The sequence below is a fragment of the Carcharodon carcharias genome, chromosome 10 (assembly GCF_017639515.1).
Source record: "Carcharodon carcharias isolate sCarCar2 chromosome 10, sCarCar2.pri, whole genome shotgun sequence".
Lineage (NCBI taxonomy): Eukaryota > Metazoa > Chordata > Chondrichthyes > Lamniformes > Lamnidae > Carcharodon > Carcharodon carcharias.
Window position 1 is genome coordinate 83,770,659 of NC_054476.1, and position 21,728 is coordinate 83,792,386.

At 42.4% G+C, this 21,728-nt stretch overlaps 1 protein-coding gene across 4 annotated transcripts in view; it reads left to right on the forward strand.

Annotated features, from left to right (window-relative positions):
- The first annotated feature begins 1,481 nt into the window (after positions 1 to 1,481).
- Positions 1,482 to 21,728, forward strand: part of LOC121282799 (tumor protein p53-inducible protein 11-like) — a 122,144-nt gene continuing 101,897 nt past the window's right edge. For 2 of the 4 annotated variants that reach the window (XM_041196610.1, XM_041196611.1), the window contains exon 1: positions 1,482 to 1,638. In XM_041196610.1, coding sequence (XP_041052544.1) covers positions 1,616 to 1,638 — 23 coding nt within the window. In that variant the 5' untranslated portion in view covers positions 1,482 to 1,615. The remainder of the gene's footprint in view (positions 1,639 to 21,728) is intronic. The other 2 variants (XM_041196614.1, XM_041196612.1) reach the window with 2 other exon arrangements.

Here is a 21,728-nt window from a genome sequence, read left to right on the forward strand (position 1 = left end):
TGGGGCTCGACAACTAAGAGGGAGCATGATGAATAAGAGCAGCAACTTGTCTTTATATAGTGTCTTTAACATAATAAAAAGGCAATTTTAGGGCAGATGACCAAAAGCCTGGTAAAAGAAGTAGGTTTTAAGGAGCATCTCAAAGGAAGAGAGAGAGAAATAGAGGGATGAGAGATTTAGGGAGAGAATTCCAGAGCTTAGGGCCTAGGCAGCTGAAGGCACGGCCACCGATGGTGATGGGATTAAAGTCAACTCAAGAGGCCAGAATTGGAGAAGCACACATATCTCAGGGGGCTGCATTGTGAGGTAGCCAGAGCCTGTGGGTTGCCCTCGGCTCCATTACAGAGATGCTTGCAAGTATGACCTGAAGGCCCTAAACGACAATTATCTCACCTGGAAGTCACTAGCTAGCAAAAGAGGGAAAAAGTAACACATCCACTGTGCTGGTGTGAACTGCAACAGAGTCTAGTGGCTAAAACAGCTTGGCAATAAGCACCAATGCCGAAAACAATGGCCAACAATGTCACTTGTCACTTGTACTCCCTGCTCCATTCCTGGGTGTAATAACTGGATGTAGTATGGTAATGGAGTGCAGCTCTATTAGATGTATTACTCCCTCTCCATTCCTGGTGTAGTAACTGGGTGTAGTGCGGTAATGGAGTGTGGCTCTACTAGAGTTATTATTTCTGCTTCATTCCTGGGTGTAATACAGTAGTGCAGTGCGGCTCTATGAGATGTATTACCCTGCTCCATTCCTGGGTGTAATACAGTAGTGCAGTGCGGCTCTATTAGATGTATTACCCTGCTCCATTCCTGGGTGTAATACAGTAGTGCAGTGCAGGACTATTAGATGTAATACACTTTCCTTTCCATTCCAGGGTGTAATACAGTAGTGCAGTACGGCTCTATTAGATGTATTATTCCTGCTCCATTCCTGGATGTAAAATGGTAGCGCAGTGCAGCTCTATTAGATGTATTACTCCTGCTCCATTCCTGGGTGTAATACGGTAGGGGAGTGCGGCTGTATTAGGGTTATTACCCTGCTCCATTCCTCGGTGTAATACGGTAGTGCAGTGTGGCTCTATTAGATGTATTACCCTGCTGTATTCCTGGGTGTAATACAGTAGTGCAGTGCAGGTCTATTAGATGTAATACACTTTCTTTTCCATTCCAGGGTGTAATACGGTAGTGCAGTGTGGCTCTATTAGATGTATTAACCTGCTCCATTCCTGGGTGTAATACGGTAGTGGAGTGCAGCTCTATTAGATGTATTAACCTGCTCCATTCCTGGGTGTAATACGGTAGTGCAGTGCGGCTCTATTAGATGTATTAACCTGCTCCATTCCTGGGTGTAATACTGTAGTGCAGTGTGGCTCTATTAGATGTAATACACTCTCCTCTCCATTCCTGGGTGTAATATGGTAGTGCAGTGTGGCTCTATTAGATGTATTACTCCTGCTCCATTCCTGGGTGTAATACGGTAGTGGAATGCGGCTCTATTAGATGTATTACACTTTCCTCTCCAGCTCCCTCAGTATTCTGCTCTTGTTTCGGGACCGCTGTTGAGGGACGGGTCAGCGGGGTGGCACCAAGCAGAGAAGCAGCCACCCAGTGCATGCCAGTGCCAAGAGTCCTGAGGTGAGTGAGCTACAAACTCTGATAAACGCGGGCATCCCGGGGTCAGGGCTTAAAACCTAATCCTAACTGCTGTGTTTCATTAAACAAACTGCTGGTAACTTTCCTGCTGTAGATACAATGTTACTAACTCGAGGATAAAGTGTGACTGACACTGGGACAAAGTGTGATTGATCCAGGATTTAACGTGATTGACACTAAACACAGTGAGACTGGCTCGAGGATAGAGAGACTGACACCGGACAGAGTGTGACTGACACCCTGATTCAATGAGACTGGCTCCTGAACACAGAGTGAGACTGTCTCCAGATTAGAGTCTGAGACTGGACACTGGACACTGTGTGAGACTGGACACTGGACACTGTGTGAGACTGGACACTGGACACTGTGTGAGACTGGACACTGTGTGAGACTGGACACTGTGTGAGACTGGACACTGGACACTGTGTGAGACTGGACACTGAACACTGTGTGAGACTGGACACTGGATACTGTGTGAGACTGGACACTGTGTGAGACTGGCTCCTGGATAGATTGTGACTGAGACTGGACACTGTGTGAGACTGGACACTGGATACTGTGTGAGACTGGCTCCTGGATAGATTGTGACTGAGACTGGACACTGTGTGAGACTGGACACTGTGTGAGACTGGACACTGTGTGAGACTGGACACTGTGTGAGACTGGACACTGTGTGAGACTGGACACTGTGTGAGACTGGACACTGGATAGATTGTGACTGAGACTGGATAGTGTGTGAGACTTGACACTGCGTGAGACTGGCTCCTGGATAGATTGTGATTGAGACTGGACACTGTGTGAGACTGGCTCCTGGATAGATTGTGACTGAGACTGGGCACTGTGTGAGACTGGACACTGAACACTGTGTGAGACTGGACACTGAACACTGTGTGAGACTGGACACTGAACACTGTGTGAGACTGGACACTGGATACTGTGTGACTGAGACTGGACACTGCGTGAGACTGGACACTGCATGAGACTGGCTCCTGGATAGATTGTGACTGAGACTGGATACTGTGTGACTGAGACTGGACACTGCGTGAGACTGGCTCCTGGATAGATTGTGATTGAGACTGGACACTGTGTGAGACTGGCTCCTGGAAAGATTGTGACTGAGACTGGACACTGCGTGAGACTGGACACTGCGCGAGACTGGACACTGCGCGAGACTGGACACTGCGCGAGACTGGCTCCTGGATAGATTGTTACTGAGGCTGGACACTGCGCGAGACTGGACACTGTGTGCGACTGACTCCTGGACAGAGTGTGACTGATGGTGTGTGTGTCTATACAGTCTGCGTGTGGTGCGTATTATACAAACTAAGACAGAGAAACAAGTTGTCAGAATGTGAAGAAGCCTGAGTTGTTATCCTTCAGAACTAGGAGCTCAGCCCTAGCAGCCAGAAACTGGGTTACTTGCAGTTTGAGTTTGGGAAACCCACCTACAATGCTGAGGCTACCTGCTGCTGAGCCCCTATACTGGAAGCTGTGTGCTATTGGAAGTGTTTTGAATGGTGAGGTTGAACATTGCTTTCTGTCCTGTTCCTGTTTCAACCTGTGAGTATAGTGTGTGGTGCTAGGACCGGTAACTGAGTGATGTGCTGCATGTTATAGTTTAAAGAGCAGCTCTCTCCTATTAGCACTAGCTTCAAAGACACAAATGCAGGTGCTGGGAATTTGCATGAAAAATGCTCCAGATACTCAGTAGGCCCACTAGTATCGCGAGAGAGGAATAAGAGGATTTCAACATGTTGGATCTGGACTCAGAGTTAAAATTGCCTTCCCAAAAGGTGAATCATTCTCCTTCCTGTTTTTATTTTCCGTTAATAGCCTGCCCAATCCCTTGCCAATTGATGCCACATATGGAGTCAGCAAACACCTTTGAGGACTCCCTTGCTTGTCTGTGTTCCAGATCTTTAGGGGAAACATTCAAATTGTTTACTTATTGCTGGGAGTGAACGAGGAAGCGAAGGGCTGCTTGTTCAGTCTGGATTCACAAGCCCTGTTCTGGAGTTTCTCTGGCAGGGACACACTGGCTGTGCTGAAACAGTGGCTTGGCTTACGCCCATCCTCACTGCTTTCTGCACAGAGCACATGCAGTTTAGGGACAGATTGATCTCAAAACCAACTTAAACCAGCTTGTTCCTGCTCCACTCGACAAAGCTGTAATATTTAGTTTGCAGTCAAATGATCATTTAGATGAGTTTGTGAGGTTGCAGCAGAGCCTCACGAACCAAAGAGGCCCCAGCCTCAGACTTGGGCCTTTTGATTACAGTTTATATCAGGGGCAGTAACTCTAGATGCTACAACTGAGTTAGGGAGGGGAAATCTGCCCCATAGTCTTATCCAGTGACCACCCTAAACTTGATAATAGTGGATATCAGTGGATATGTGCAACAACAGTCCCCTGTGGTTTAATGGTCCTCTTTACCTCACCTGGGTGTGCAGAGTACCCATACCCTTGGGCTCAATGATTCAGGAGCAAGAAAGAAAACCAGTGAAGAGCAGTGAGAAAGCAACGGTTGTATTGGAAGACATGGTCAGGACAGTGCCCTGGGACATCACCAAGTCCCAGTGACATAACCATGCGTGTGATCACATTTCTTCACCAATTGTGTGGCTTTATCAATACGAATGATGCAGTTATTATCTGTCAGCACTTTTCTGATTGATTGGTGGGTTTGATTGGAGAACAGAGCCTAATTCTGTCATCGTCGCCGGAAGAGGCTGATCTCGCCATCTGTAATAATATCCAGGCAAATGTGCAGCTTTTGTCAGGCTGCATGTTTTTGACTGGACAGTGGGTTGATGTAGTGGGCAGAGCCTGATCCATGCAGAGACATGTAGGGTGCACAGAGAGCTGCAGCACGTGACACGTGCAGGCGGGGCGGGCAGAGGGGGAGCATAAGGGCATGCGGGGAGACGTGGAACATTAAAGAGAAAGCACAAAGTAACAGAATGGGGTAGTGACATGGATGATGATAACCAGAGTGTAGAGGAAGAGACAGAGCCTATAAACATAAGTGTGCACCAGCAGATAAGGCCAGAGATTGTAAAAATAGTAAAAAGACAGAATTAAAGGCTCTGTATCTGAATGTGTGCAGTTTTGTAACAAAATGGATGAATTGATAACACAAATAGAAATAAATATGCCTGACCTGATAGCCATTTCAGAGATGTGGTTACAAGGTTACCAAGGCTGGGACCTAAATATTCAAGGGTATTTGCCATTTTGGAAGGACAGGAAGCTAGGTAAAGTAGCTCTGTTACTTAAGGATGACATACACAGTAGTGAAAGATTACCTTAGTTCTGAAGATCAAGATGTAGATTCAGTTTGGGTAGAAATAAGAAACAGCAAAGGTAAGAAGTCTCTTGTGGGAGTAGTTGATAGGCCCCCTAACAGTAGCCACACTGTAGGACAGAGTATACAGGATGAAATAATGGGGCTTTGTAAGAAGGGAAGTCCAATAATCATGGGTGATTTTAATCTTCATATAGGTTGGACGAATCGGATTGGCAAAGGTAGCCTGGAAAATGAGTTCATTGAATGTATTCGGGACAATTTCTTAGAGGAGTACATTCTGGTGCCAACTAGGGAGCAAGCTATTTTAGAACAGGTAATGTGCAATGAGCCAGGATTGTGACCTCATAGTAAAGGAGCCTCGAGGCAGCAGTGATCATAAAATGATGGAATTTCATCTTCAGTTTGAGGATGAGCATTGTAAGCCTAAGATTTGTGTCTTAAGCTTAAATAAAAACAATTGCAAGGAGGCAATAGCAGAATGTTTAGAAAATCATAATTCAGTGAGGCAGAGAATGAGGTTTTGTGAAAGGGAAATCATGTTTGACTAATTTACTAGAGTTCTTTGAGGAAGTAACGAGCATGGTGCAAAAAGGGGATCCTGTGGATATGGTGCACTTTGTATTTCCAAAAGGCATTTACTAAAGTGCCACATCAAGTGCTACACAAAACAGGAGCTCATGGTGTAGGGAGTAACATATTAGTATGGATATAGAATTGGTTAGGTAACAGTAACCAGAGAGTAGAGTTAAATGGGTCATTTTTGGGTTGGCAAACTGTAACTAGTGGAGTGCCAGAGTGCTGGGGCTTCAACTATTTCCAATCTATATCAATGACTTGGATGAAGGAACTGAATATATGGTAGCTAAATTTGCTGATGACAAAGGTGGGCAGGAAAGTACATTGCTAAGAGGACATAGGGTCTTCAGAGGGATTTAAACAGGTTAAGGGAGTGGGCAAAAATTTAGCAGATCGAGTATAATGCAGGAAAATGTGTACTTGTCCACTTTGGCAGGAAAAATAAAAAAACAGTATATTATTTAAATGGAGAGAGACTGCAGAGCTCTATGGTACAGAGGGATCTGGGTGTCCTGGTACATGAATCAGAAAATGGTGGTATGCAGGTACAGCAATGATTAGGAAAGCAAATGGATGTTGATGTTCATTGCAAGGGGATTCGAGTATAAAAGTAGGGAAGCGTTGCGACAGCTCTACAGGGCCTTCGTGAGACCACATCTGGAGAACTGTATACAGTTTGGTCTGCTTACCTAAGAAAATATATAATTGTATTTTAAGCACTTCAGGGAAGTTTCACTTGAGTGGTTCCTGGGATGAAGCATTTATCTTATGAGGAAAGGTTGAGCATTTTGGGCCTATACCTATTTAGAAGAATGAGAGGTGATCTTATTGAAACCTATAAGATCCTGAGGGGATTTGATAAGGTTCAGAGAAAGGATGTTGTCCCTTGTGGGAGAGTCTAGAACTCTCCTATTTAGATTCATGGCAATTTTCTAGGACATGAAAGTACTTCTGCATTTCCTCGTCAGTAAATTTAAAGATATCAAAGTGAAGAGGAGTTCTTTCTGAGTCAGCCTCACTTTTGCTCATCAGTTCAGGCTTGCGTAATCAGAACCAATGTTCCATTTCGAGCTTTTCATCTCTCTCTTTCTTTATGCCTTTCCTCACTTGCTAATCTCTCTCTTTCTAAGTCAGTATTTCTTAGTTCTATTTCTTTTTCAATTCTGGCCAGTTGTACTTGATCACCAACAGAACTGGCCCTTTCTTCCTCGAGACCCAGTGGCCTAAACAATTCTTCAAGGGTCCTGTCCCTCTTAGTTCCTGAGCTTATGTTAATCCCCATGTGCTCTGCTACAAACTGCAAATCATCTTTTTGTGACTGTTGTAAGTCTCTAAGATTCAGATCATCTCTCTCAACAAAAGCCTGAGCCTCAAAGGTACTCATGTCGAGTTCCAAATAAAATACGGCAAAAGCAAATGTGAAGTCTTGTTTGTTTAAATGCCAGAAAGTCAGTGAATCTGTTTCAGTCTTTGCATCCATATCCTGGACTTGAGCCCCAACTTTTGTAATGGTCCCTGTGGGGCAAACATAAACCAAAATAACCAAATTTACCAAACAATCCCCAAATGAAGAAATTACCAACAAGAATTTTTGTAACTTTTAATTTGACATATATCAGAATCAACGCAAGTTAAGCATGCATTAACAGGCAGTAAGTTTCACTTTAAATAGTTGGTACAATAAAGATATGTCTTACACAACCACAAGCATCCACAAAATTCCCCGTAACCTTGTGGCACTGTGTGCAGTTCCAAGATTCTCTAACTCGGCCTCTGATAGGTAGGATCTCTCACTTCCCAACTTAATAGATTTGGCCCTTGAGTTGCATTTACTGATATTTAATCTAAGGTCCCTGGAGACAGTCATCACACGAATAGCACGAGCTTGAAGAACCTCCATAGCTCGGTTCAGGATAGTCTTGCTGGCACAGATTCCCTAGAGACTCCTTTATCTTTTCCCTTTAGTAAACCATTAAATGATCTGGTCGGCTCTGGTGAAACTGAAGCAGCAGCAGTAAAATTGTCCAATTCACAGTCCCACCTTGCCTTCTGCTTTCTGTCCTGTTTAACTGTATTTTACACATGCACACACACGCATACACACTCACATACAGCTCCTTCTCTGTTCTCCCCTCTGCTGCAGCACTCCTTTGCTATTCTGTTAGCTTCCTTCCTGTTGGCACTGCTTTCAAATCAAGGGTTGCCAGGTCACATAGACCAACATTTCTTATTATTCAAGAAAATTACAATTGATCTGTTTACATTGGAAATAAACTCTTAGAACATTGATTCAAAAACCAATTACAGATTCCACAGACATTATGAAGAAATTACAAATTTTCATTACTGCACTGCTTCCAGGTCAAAATTTATCACAGATGGTATGGCATGGGAGGTATGGAATGCCATGGGATGGACATGGCATGGGGTGGAGGGATGGCATTGGAGGGGTGGATAAGATAATTTGGTTAAAGATGCTTATTTTTGCAAATGTATAGGGACAGTCAGCAATGTGAAGTATTAAGGTAGATCAGTGATCAGATTGAATTGAACTCAGCATGTATTCTAATTTGACTGCAAATTGTGTGGGTCTCTGCTGGTATTGCCTAATTTAAAGCAAACAAAGTACCCTCTGATACCCACTGCCATGTTGATATCATCTCTTATTTCCAGGAGTCCATCAGATATTCAGCAGTTTGTGAGAGAGAGGAGGTTACTGGAGAAGTATGAGCTGCAGCAGCAGTCTGTGACAGTGAGCACACTGCATTGGGAAAGTCTTTTCCCCTTGAACATGGCTTTCTTGTCTCCATACGACCTTGCAAATTCTCTTCCAAGCACTCTGATCTATAACAAATGGAAGACCCTTGTTCTATAGATGAAGCACTGCCTGAACCAGAGCCACAAAGTCCTAGAATATACAGGCTTTGCTCACTAAGTCAAGTATGTCAGACGTGGTTCAGTAGTAGCACACTCACCTGAGTCAGAGTTTGTAGCTTCAAGCTCCAATCCAGAGACTTGAGCACAAAGTCTACACTGACATTTCATTGTCGCACTGAGGAAATGTTACATGGCCACTTAAACAGATTGGTAATGATCACACCCATTGCTGTTTGCGGGACCTCTCTGTGCAGAATTTGGCTGCTGTGTTCCCTATCTCTAACAATGACTACACTTAAAGTGCATTTCATAGACTGTAATTTGTGACTTATTGGTGTTGTAAACAATGGTAAATGAATGCAAGTTATTTCTTGTCAATTCAATCTGATCACTGATCTACCTTAATACTTCACATTGCTGACTGTCCCTATACATTTGCAAAAATAAGCATCTTTAACCAAATAGTGAAAAGGCAAACTTTTAACTAAATTTGTACCACTTATTTTATTTTCTGTTTTGAGGTGTTAAAATTGTCTTTCCATTTTTGCTAACTTCACTGTCTGGTTCAAGTGCCTCAAGTTTTGGTGTACTGCCTAAATACTTTAGTGTCTTCTAGTGTCAGGATTCAGGTACTGCACCACTGTTTTACAATGAAGGTGTGTGAGAGTACCTGGGATTTTAGTTTGTGTGTGTGCTTATATCCACACATGTGTTACTGTCTTATCGATCACCAGACGTATTCTGGAGGGATGTGAGGTATCAAATTCTATTTTGTTCAGAAAGTCTAAGCAAAGCTGAGTGTTGATAACTTTCCTTTAATCCCTGCTTGTAGCTGATTTAAAATAAGTGATTTAATGATTCCCAATGTACCAATGTTTCACATTGTCCTGATTATTCCCATACCATTGTGTAGGTCAGTGGTATATCTCTCAACCAGGGTAATGCAAAACATGATGACTCACAGTGAAATGTAATGGCAGAGAGTGAGATTGTGTGAGAGAGAGAGAGAGAGAGAGAGAGAGCAGTTCCCTTGGTGTAGACCAGCACAGGCTGACATTTAGAGCCAAGATCCTGTTTGTTTCCCAGGTGTAGCCAAAGTAGAGTTGATCCCAGTCCTTCTACCATGACTCCTCCTCCCTCATGCTGTATACAATAAGTTGAACTTTTGTGGATCAGTGGTGTGAACAATTAGTCATAAACGGTTCCAAAATGTTAACAATCAGTCAAGAACCAGCATCATCACACCAGGAGAGTTCACAATTATAAAAAGACAGGCCTCCTTGTCAACACGGTAGAGGTTTGGCAGAGCAACTCACCTCGAATAGCTTGATCATAGTTGTTTCAGTGTAGCAGTTGTCACCAGTGAGCAGGGAGCCCTCATTGGCTGCACCTGGAGCCTACAACACAATGCACTGGCTTTGTACACTTAAAAGCTGTTGGTTTCTTTTTATAAGCTCCTTTTTACAAATCGTTGTCGATTTGTGCTGCGTTTACCATTGGAAGCACCGGATCCTGCTGATCTAAATGTCAGCCCACAGGTCTCCAACAATCGATCCTTGAATCAGGATTGTTTCTCAGCTCACTGAGCTATGTCCTTGTACTACCTCTGATTGGATATATTCCATATGTTCAGGTATCAATCACTGGATATATTCCAGTGGCATTTATTGCCCATGCCTAATTATCCTTGCAATGGCGGTAGTGAGCTGCCCTCTTGAATGCAACTGAGTGGCTTAGGAGGCCATTTCAGAGGGCAGTTGAGTCACAAAGGCCAGACTTGGTAAGATGCCATGCAATCTGGTAGTTACATGGTTACATATTTGTGAGCTCAAGAGACCCCAGTTAATACCCACCACTTGACCATAATTGATAGACAATTAATGGCCTTAGATTTCTAAAATCTATCAATCTCAACCTTGAATATACTCAGTGACTAAGCATCCACAGCCAAAGATTTACAACCTTCTGGGTGAAGCAATTTCTCTTCATCTCAGACCATTGATCATTCCCTTATCCTGAGACCATGCTACCTACTTCTAGACTCTCCAGTCAGGGGAAAAAGCCTTTGTGAATACTTTCAAACTCTCGCAGAATCATGTATATTTCAGTGACATCCCCTCTCATTCTTCTAAACTCCAGAGAGTATAGGCCCAATTTACTCATCTCCGATCATAAGGTAATTTTCATGCCAGGAATCAATTGAATGAACATTTGCTGCACTTCTAAGGTAAATATATTCTTCCTTAGATATGGAGACCAAAATTGTACACAGTACTCCAGGTGTAGTCTCACCAAGGTCCTGTACAATTGCAGCAAGACTTCCTTACTCTTGTACTCTTTCTTTCTCTCCAGACTGTGTGCCTTCACCAAAGTTACAGAGGCAGCAGTTAGAGAGCTTCTGTATGCAGATGACTGTACCCTATGTGCCCACAGGAAGGAAGATATCAGCGCTATGGAAAACAAATTCTCATGCTACCAAAAACTTGGTCTCCAAATAAATGTGTCCAAGACCGAGGTTATCTTTTAGCCAGTACCAAGCACAGGCTATGAAGCACCAGATATAACCATTCACAGTACCAGTTTCAAGGCTGTAGAAAAATTCTCGCACCTTGGTAGTGTGCTCGCTGGAATGCCGCTATTGATGAAGATGTGCACGCATCCAGAAAGTAAGTTTTGCCTTTAGCGAACTCCATGATCATGTATGGAAGCTAGTATTAAGCTGCAAACTAAAATCAAACTCTACCAGGCCATTGTTCTCATCACCCTGCTGTATGGCGCAGGATCTGGGTCTGCCTGAGGCACCACATCAAAGCCCTGGAACACTTCCACCAGTGTCATCTGAGGTCCGTCATAAGAATTCAATGGCAGGACAAACTCACAAACAATAAGATCCTCCATCGTGCTGGGCTCAACGGCATGGAGATCACCTTCAACTTCGATGGGAAGGCCATGTCTCCTGCAAGGATGTTCACAGAATTGCAAGCAGCTCCTGTATGGGGAACTGTGTCAGGGCAAACGATATCAGGGTGGTCAGTACAAATGATATAACATCATCCTAAAAAGAGCCTTGCAAACTTCCACATTGCAGACCAATTTTCTTAGACCAGTAGACCATAGTATTTTCCCATATAGAGGCAAGCACTGAAATTTGGTTCAATATGCTTCGAGAACTATCTACAACAAACTCTCAACATCTGACTTGCCCAAGGGTGACGCAGCTGTAGAAATTTCCCCAAACATCACCAATGACAACATGAACTGCCAGCTCTGTGGAGGTCCATGCTGATCCCACATTAGACTCTTAGTCATGAGAAGACCCATTGAAGACTATGAAATCATTAACAGCTTGGACATTCTTGATAAAAGCAAAATATTGTGGATGCTGGAAATCTGAAACAAAAACAGAAAATGCTGGAAAACTCAGGTCTAGCAGCATCTGTGGAGAGAAAATCAGAGTTAATGTTTCGAGTCCATTTGACTGTTCTTCAGAGCATTCTTCAGTTGGATACTCTTGAGTTGAGCTGGGGAAATTAATGAATCAGATGGGATCTTAGCCTTTATAAATAGAGGCATAAGGTACAAAAACTAGGAAGTTACGGTAAACCTTTAAAAATAAACTGATTTTTCCCCAGCTGATGTATTGCATCCAATTCTGGGCACCACACTTTAGGAAGGACATGAAGCCTTTGGTGAATGTACAGAAGATATTTAGTAAAATGGTTCCAGAGAAGAGGTTATTACAGATGCACAGATTGAAAAAGCTGGTATTATTCTCCCTTTGAGCAGAGGAGGCACAAACAGATTTGATAGAGCTGTGTAAAATCATGAAGTCAAGCTGCCTGGTTTAAATGTCAAACAATGCTTGGCAGTTAACTGTCAGTCACCATCAACTGATGCATTCTCCATGACAATGCCTCGACCAATTAGAGTCCACTTGCCAACCAATCGGCATGCTCTTCTCTTACAGTATAAATATGTTGTTTCCCCTAACGTTGAAATTTTCTTGTGAATTGTCCTGATGAGTGCAAGACAGAAAGCTTCAACAAAAAATCTTTTTTTCAGCAATACTCAAGTTTTGTACTACCAAATAGTTCTGATAGGGTAAAGAAAGGGAAACTGGCAATCGCTGATGGATCTATAATCAGAGAGCACAGATTTAAGGCGATTGGCATAGGTTTTGAAATGCAATGCCTAATCGGGTGTGGATACATCTTTAATAGTAACCTTTGAAAGTGGACTGGATAAATCATTGAAAGAGAGAAATTTCAGGGATATGGGGAAAGAGTGACTGGGAATAACTGGCAGCAGCACTGACTCAATGGGCTGAATAGTTTCCTGTGTTAATTGTATAAGTAAAGATTAAGTATATACAGGCGGAGGGCATTGGTTGGATGATTGCTTGAGCATATATAAAGAGACACTTATTGACACTGGTGTGGGAGTAGAGTTAAGAGCTATACACTTGTAATGTTTCACTCTGTGAATAAAATGAAACCTAAGTAAAGGTTGCCTCTGGTGTCCTATTTCACCAATTGGCTGTCAGGAGTTTAACATGGTAGCAGAGGATAGTTGCCTAAAGGTGAAGGTTGGAAAATAAGAAAGCCTTTCTTTTTAGACTGAAGATTATATTTTGAGTAACTTTTGGGAAGAATGGCTGAAAGCAAGTAAATTGCCAGGGAATGATTATACACAGATGTTCTCAGACTCTGAACATTGTGACCAGTGGAAAAATGAAATGGATATGTGGACATGGGTTATGTCCCTATTGAAGAGGACACATGGCATGACCTTGGCATTGTCGCTTCCTAACAAAAATAAAATCAGAAGCAAGTTATTTTGTCAGCTGGATGCCTGTCAGTTGGATACTGAGGCAGGTTTGGATTTTTTATTAGGTTCATAGATGAAATTTACCAGAAAGATGACCTATTGGATGCCTCCAAGGTATGGTCAAATGTTGATAGATTTTGAAAGGGAAGCATTCATTCCATGGAGGAATATATCATGAATTTTAAATAGACGGTATAAAGGATTGCAGAAGTTCAATTTGGAGATTCCTTGTTTAGTGCTCACATTTAAAATTGCTGGATTGTTCTAAGGTGTTGAATATGGACAGGCTCCTGGTCTAATCTGGGGTTCAGTTCTCGGAAGGCGACTCACTTTTGGAGCAGACGTCTACAGCCTTAAAACATTTTGTGGGTAAGCAGTCATTTTCGGCAGTCTTGATGGCACAAATGGGACATTCCACAGTGTCACAAAGAGCTCGATGATTCTGACATTTCAAGATCATCCAGATACTGGACACAAGCACCAGTACAAAGGAAGAGTTTCAGACTGAAGGAACAGGGATGAAAACACTTTTAGCAGATTTAAATACCACAGCAGATGACAAGATTCGAGCCGAGGAATGAACCCCAGGAATGCCTGGGGAACAGTTAACTGGTGCATTAAGGGTGACTTGAAATATTGTGATGAACTGTTCAAAGCGGAACAGCAGGTGTTGCATGACACACACAATTCTTGAAGCTGAAGATGATGATCAGTCTGAAGGAACTATACTAGGGAGAAGAAGCTTTTGGCCAGTGATGAGTGTATTTGTTACAAATTCATTTAATTGTGTAGTGATAGGTAGGTGTTTGCACCTCGACAGTGTGTGTAACAGATTGGTTAAAATGTTATCTAGATTCACTCACTACTGAGGAATGATGGAAGGTCAGGGAGAATGAAAACCCTACTTGTTTTAGGTTTGGGGATAACAACACATTGAGCTCACGAGAAATATTGGCCATTCCATGCAAGGTAGCTGGAGTAAACCACTTTATTAGACTTAATGTCTGGTGAGGTATTTTTGTTGTTAAAAGGACATAAATGAAACTGGACATGGAACATGATATAGTAATTGCTAGGCCATCACAGAACTATGGTATCGCATCTAAAGAAGAAACAAGGCTGTTCTAAAACTTGTTTGCTATGTTGAATTGGTGGTGTGCTAATCTTGATGTATTAGAATTAACTACTATGATGAAACACCCGTTGAGAATGTTTTAAGGGCAAATAAAACATTACAAAAATTAAATATGGAGAAATGCATACTCAGATTTCATCCTTGGGTGACCCAAGAACATGAAATTAATTATTTTCATTGATGCTTCTTGAGCCCATTTTCTTGATGGGCATTCCAGTGCAGTTGGCTTCATAATATTTTTGGTGGGAAGCCTGGGAAGCTCAGAAAATATAAAAGGTTGTTAACCCTTTGCAATAAAGATCAATATACCAATTGCCTTCTTGATTTCTTGTTTTACCTACACATTAACATTGGCTATTTTGACAACAAGGACATCAAATTCCTCTGACTACCAACATTTAATAGTTTCTCATCATTTTAAAATTATTCTGTTTTTATATTATTTTCGAAGTGAATAACCTCATATTTCCACACACTATGCTATATCTGCCCACCCCCACTCACTCAACTTCTGAAGCCTGTTTGTGTTCTTTTTACAGCTTATTTTCCCATCTAGCTTTGTATCATCAGCAAACTTTGACACATTACACTCAGTCCTTTCATCTGAGTCATTAATATAGAAAGGCAAACCAGGTTTGGCTAGCTTCTTCTCCCTAGTATAGTTCCTTCAGACTGATCATCATCTTCAGCTTCAAGAATTGTGTGTGTCATGCAACACCTGCTGTTCCGCTTTGAATAGTTCATCAGAATAATATTTCAAGTCACCCTTAATGCACCAGTTAACTGTTCCCCAGGCATTCCTGGGGTTCATCCCTGGGCTCGAATCTTGTCATCTGCTGTGGTATTTAAATCTGCTAAAAGTTTTCATCCTTGCTCCTTCAGTCTGAAACTCTTCCTTTGTACTGGTGCTTGTGTCCAGTATCTGGATGATCCTGAAATGTCAGAATCATCGAGCTCTTTGTGACACTGTGGAATGTCCCATTTGTGCCATCAAGACTGCCGAACATGACTGCTTGCCCACAAAATGTTTTAAGGCTGTAGACGTCTGCTCCAAAGGTGAGTCTCCTTCCGAGAACTGAACCCCAGATTAGACCAGGAGCCTGTCCATATTCGACACCTTAGCACAATCCAGCAATTTTAAATGTGAGCACTAAACAAGGAATCTCCAAATTGAACTTCTGCAATCCTTTGAAGTAACAGAGAAGGTTGATGAGGATAGTGCGATTTATCCGCATACGGACTTTCAAAGGATGTTTGACAAAATACTACATAACAGACTTTGCAAAATAAAAGCCTGCGAGATTAAAGGAGCAGAGGCAGTGTGGAGACAAAACTATCTAAGGCATAGATAGCATAAACTGGTGGTGAACAGTCATATTTTTGACTGAAGGAAAGTATAGAGTGGTGTGCCCTTGCGGTGGTATTAGGACCACTCTTTTTGATATATATTAATGACCTTGACTTATGTATACAGAGCATAATTTCAAATTTTGTAGATGATATGAAAACATAGTAAAGAATTAAGAGGATAGTAACAGACTTCGGGAAGATGCAGAGAGACTGGTAACTTGGTAGATATGTGGCACTGTGGTATCTTGGCAGGACAAAATTACTGGTGCATACACTTAGAGTTCCATTACCCAACTGAACTGGTTTATTCTGTTTTTTGTTTATATACATACATACATACACAATTGGCCACAAAGGGTGTCATTATACTCCTCCCTCCTTCATGAAAAAGTTACACAATGTTCAAATTCCATACAAATTGTCTACATTTCTTGTTTTTCATTTATTTGCAAATCCAACTTGACCACTGATTTCCTATTTCTAAAATGATACTGCCTTTCTTGACTCGAACTTTCAGAACTTGGGGAAGGATCTTGGCCTGAGTCTGAGAAATTTTCTCCAAAGACTGTTTTTTTTGCCCTTGAATTTTCCACTTCATCAGAGCCTGACTCAGATCTGAAGTGACTTCAGGCACAACTTGTTTTGGATTAACTATTGGTACTCTACTTGTATCCTGACTATCCAATTCATCAGACTCATTAGATGTTTCCCAAATCCCTTCTTCCTCATGAGCCTCCGAAGGTAAAAAATAATCTATCTATACAAACCCCATCTTTCCCCTACCAAACATCTTGACTAAATATGTGCAAGGATCACGTATTTTCATGAGTCTTCCTGGCAGCCACTTCAGCCACTTATGATGATGATCTTTCGTCTTCACCTTCTGGTTCAACTTCAGACTTTTTTCACTCCTACCCTGATGTTTGCATTCGAGCTGCAACTGAAATGGGTGCTGGAGACTTTGGATTCAATGTAGCAGTCAGTGGCTTTTGATCAGTTTCAATCGTGAAACTACGGCCATATCAGTATGAAAATCAAGGACAATACTTCACATTCCAACTGAGCATAATTTCGCTCACTACCACTGAGGGTATGAAAAGCTAATGCAATGAGTCTCTCCTCACCACTATCCGACACATGAGAGATTACAGCACTTTCTCCATATGAAGAGGCACCACGTACTAGCTTAATTTCTTTGGACACATTGTAATATACAAGCATTGTACCCCCTATCATTTCTTCTCATCTCTGTCTTGAATGGGAGATCCCTTATTTTTAAACTGTTTCCCCTAGTTCGAGTCTCTCCCACACGGGGAAACATCCTTTCAGCATATACCCATCAGAGTCTTACATGTTTCCATAAGATCACATCTCAATCTTCTAAACTTCAATGGATCCTGTCCAACCTTTCCTTATAAGACAACACCCCCATCACAGGTAGCAGTCCAGCGAACCTTCCCTGAACTGCTCCTAACGCATTTATACCTTTTAAATAAGGAGACCAAAACTGTACACAGTACTCCAGATGTGGTCTCACCAACAACTCTAGCAAAGGATGAAGAACTTCGGTTATGTGGAGAGACTGGAGAAGCTGGCTTTGTTTTCCTTGGAGTAGAGATGGTGAAAAGGAGATTTAACAAAGCCGTTCAAAATCATGAACAGTTTTGAAATTGTAAATAAGGTGAAACTGTCTCCAGTGGAGGAAGGGTCAGATTGAAGGTAATTGACAAAAGAATGAGAGATGCTATGAGGAAAAGATTTTCTTTTTTGCGCAGAGTTATTTTAGTCTGGAATGCGCTGCTTGAAAAAGCTTGGTAGAGGCAGATTCAATAATAACATTCGAAAGGCAATTGAATAAATACATGAATGGAAATAAATTACAGGGCTATGGGCAACGAGCAAGGGAGTAGGATTAAATGGATAAGTCTACCAATGAGCTAGCACAGTCATGATGTCCTCCTGTGCTGTATCATTTCATTATACAATATAGATTATATCCAATAGAGTCCAGGACATGTGGAATCTATCCAGCGATTGGTTCCTGTGCATTTGGAATCTATCCAGCGATTGGTTCCAGTACGTGTGGCATCTATCCAGTGATTGGTTCCCGTACGTGTGGAACATTTTCCAGCGAGGTTTCCCTTAACGTTAAAGTTGGGACGTTTGGAAGGTTATGTTGCAGTATAAGGAGACTTTAAGTGCTTTTATCCTAAATCAGTGGAGATGACTGCAGGTGACTTGGCTTTCCTCTGTAGTATAAATTTATCTTGTTCCTTTGTTTTAGTAGCATCATAGACAGCTAGAGAATGAAGCTGCAGCTCTGTTCATTGTTTTACATTTCTTTGAGAAAGTTAGATGCTAAGTAAGGCTCCATTTACAATCCCAACCTTTGTATAGCATTCAGATTGTAACACGATCATTCCCATTAGGTGTCAGTCATGGCGTAATGGTAGCTCTCTTGCTTCTGCAGCAGAACCTGATGGGACCAGATCCCACTTCAGATACTTGAGGCTGACACTCTAATTCAGTACTGAGTAAGTGCTGCACTGTCAGAGGCATCGATGAGGCATTAAACTGAGGTCCTATCTGTCCCTTCTGGATATTAAAGAGCCCATGGCACTATTTTGTAGAAGAGCAGTGGAGTTCTTCACGGGCTCCAGGTCAATATTTGACCATCAATCAACATCATTAATACTGATGATTGGCTTATTATTGCAGCTTGCTCTGTGCAATTTGGGTATCACATTTCCTTTGTTACATTAGCGACTACACTCCTAAAATATCTCACTGTCCAAAATAGCAAACTGGGACACCCTGAGGCTGTGAATGGCACCACATATGCAAGTTATTCATTTCCTTCATTAGTCACCATTGTGCTTTTGAGTGAGATAGTGAATTTACTGCTAACGCCTTTCCAACTTTTAGCTGTGGATTTTAAGAGCCTGCATTGAAAACATTCAGCCTCCGTTCACATCTCCTTCAAACTGACAGAGAGAATGCATTTTAATAAAAGCAGAAAATGCTGGAAATACTCAACAGGTTAGGCAGCATCTGTGGAGGGAGATGAAGGGACATCGACCTGAAACATTAACTCAGTTTTTTCAGATGCTGCCTAACATGCTGAGTATATCCAGCATTTTCTGCTTTTATTTCAGACCATAAGACGTAGGAGCAGAAGTAGGCCATTTGGCCCATCAAGTCTGCTCCGCCATTCAATGAGATTGTGGCTGTTCTGATGATCCTCAACCCCACTTTCCTACTTTTCCCCCGTAACCCTTGGTTCCCGAATCAGCAGCACTTTGCTTCTGAATAAATCTTCATTTCTGGAGCCTGAATGAGATTTGAGCCCATAACTGCACATGTTGGAATGGAGGGAAGGGAGTTGCTCAAGGTAGCAGAGAAAAGAATGAAAGATAGGACCCCCCACCCCAGCTCATATTTTGTAAAATGACTGTTACACAATAAAGATTGATGGTGGTTTAACAGCTTCACAGGCAGGCACTGTGGGAGTCATCCTACTTACTGCCAACAGTACACATTCCAACATTCAAATACTACAGCTTGAACATTTTGGACTCTGGAGCTTGGTGTAGGCTGCAGGAGAGAGTCAGCCAGACGCTCTGACTAGCGGGAAACCAATAAGGCAATCCGGCAAAGGGAAGAATCAGCCAGGCACTCTGGTAAAGTGGGGACAGTCAGCCCTAAAATCAGGCAAAGGTCAGTAAGGGAGGGGGTGTGGTGGACATGTAATGTGGTATCAGCCAAACACTGCCAAATTTTCCCTTTTTCATTCATTTTTAAGACTTTTTCTCTTCATAGAACAGAAGTACACTTTAATTTCTTTCTCTCTCTCCCTCTCTCTCCCTCTCTCTCCCTCTCTCACACACAGCCTTTTCCTCTCCCTTTCTTTCTCCCTCTCTCTCTCTGTCACACACTCTTCCCCTCTCGGTTAACAAATGTCTTCAGCCTGTACCTTTCCCATGGTGCTTTATGTGGAATGGATTGATGCCTCTTGGAACCGTTTTCCCCATAATCCCTCAGAGGTGATCACTAGAAAGTTACTGAAAATAACTGAAAGAAAGGATTGGCAATTTCTTGGTGTGTGACCAGTGCTTATGTTGCATGAATGAGAGGAGTGCAGTGGAACAAGTAGCAACCCTACACTTAACTTTCATGTGAATTTGGCCTGACGGAGAAACAGGTGTTTCAAGACCCTTTTTCAGTTAGGGTCTTTGAGTATTTCCCCATTTCTGCCTAAATCACGCCCCTGCCCCCAATGTAGGATGAAAAAGTTGATTGAGTGGACCTGAAGCTGAAGGTAGACAGCAGCAGCTGTTACAAAGAGTACCTGCATTCAATTCCTCAATTGCAGCCATTGCCATTTCAAAATAAGGAAAGATCCCTGATGCTTGGATTTCTTTGCTACCCTGAGCAACCCTCACCCCTCCATTCCAACATGCACAGTCAAGGACTACTGGATTCAAATTTCACTCAGACTTCAGGAATGAAGATTTACTCAGAAGCAAAGTGCTGCTGATTCGGGAACCAAGGGTTACGGGGAAAAGGCAGGAAAGTGGGGTTGAGGATCATCAGATCAGCCACAATCTCATTGAATGGCGGAGCAGACTTGATGGGCCGAATGGCCTACTTCTGCTCCTACGTCTATTGGTCTGAAATAAAAGCAGGAAATGCTGGATATACTCAGCACATTAGAATCCTTGGATTTCTCTCCTGGAGCCTAACTGAGTGTGGAATCTCTGACAGGAATGTTGGCTGACACTCCAGTGCAGTATTGAGGGAACACTGCTTCTTTTGAATGAGACATTAAGCTAAGGCTCTGTCCATTCCCTGGAGTGAAAGTGCAATGGGATCTTTGACAATGTGAAGAAAAGTTAGGGAATTCTCCCTGATGCTCTGGCTAATACTTTTCCCTCAACATCACTGTTATCTGTTTATTATCTGGTCATCACCTCATAGCTGTTTGTTGGATCTTGCTGTGTTCAAATTGGCTGTCACTTTTCTTATGTTGCAAGACTGATTATGTTTCAAAAGTATCAGCTGGGATGCCCTGAGATCATGAAAGCCATGATATAAGTGGGCGTTCTTACTTTTTTTTATTAAAGACTTTTTTGCTACTTCAAAGCCTGTTGGAAGGTACAATCCCAATTATGTATGCTGACTGGGTAAGCTAGGCCTAGGCTTCACACCACTGCAGAGACAGCACTTTCAGCACATGTCGACATGTGAAAGTGGCCAGGTGGTTTGCCTAGAATATTTGGCTGGTTAAACTGTACAGTTGACACAGGATGATAGCCTGAATCATGACTGTAAAGCCCTGTTGGTCTGGGGTTGGTCTACTGGGCAGTATGAACCAGCAGTAACTTGGGTTTATATACTATATTCATGTGTAAAGCATAAGAATGTAAGAGGAGCTGGAGTGGGTCATACAGCTCCACAAACCTGCTCTGCCATTCAACAAGGCTGATCTTTGATCTCAACTCCACTTTCCAACACTACCCTCAGTCACTGATTCTACTAAAGCCCAGTATTGATCTCTATCTTGGACATACTCAATGACTCAGCATCCAAAATCCTCTGGGATGAAATTGTCCAAAGATTATACAGCCCTCTGAAAGAAAAAAAGTCCTTCACATTTCCACCTTAAATGGGAGACCCTCTATTTTGATTTTTAAAATTTCTCTCATGGGATGTGAGCCTCTTTGGCTAGGCCAGTATTTATTGCCCATCCTTAATTTCCATTGAGAAGGTGGTGATGAGCTGCCTTCTGGAACCACTGCAGTCCCTGTGATGCTGTTAGGGAGGGAGTTTCAAGATTTTGACCCAGCAACAGTGATGGAACGGAGGCATAGTAGTATTGTCACTAGCATTCTAGAGACCCAGTGAAATGCTCTGGGGCCCTGGGTACAAATCCCACCACAGCAAATTTGAATTCATTAAAAATCCAGAATTAAAAATCTGATAATGACCATTGCCAGATT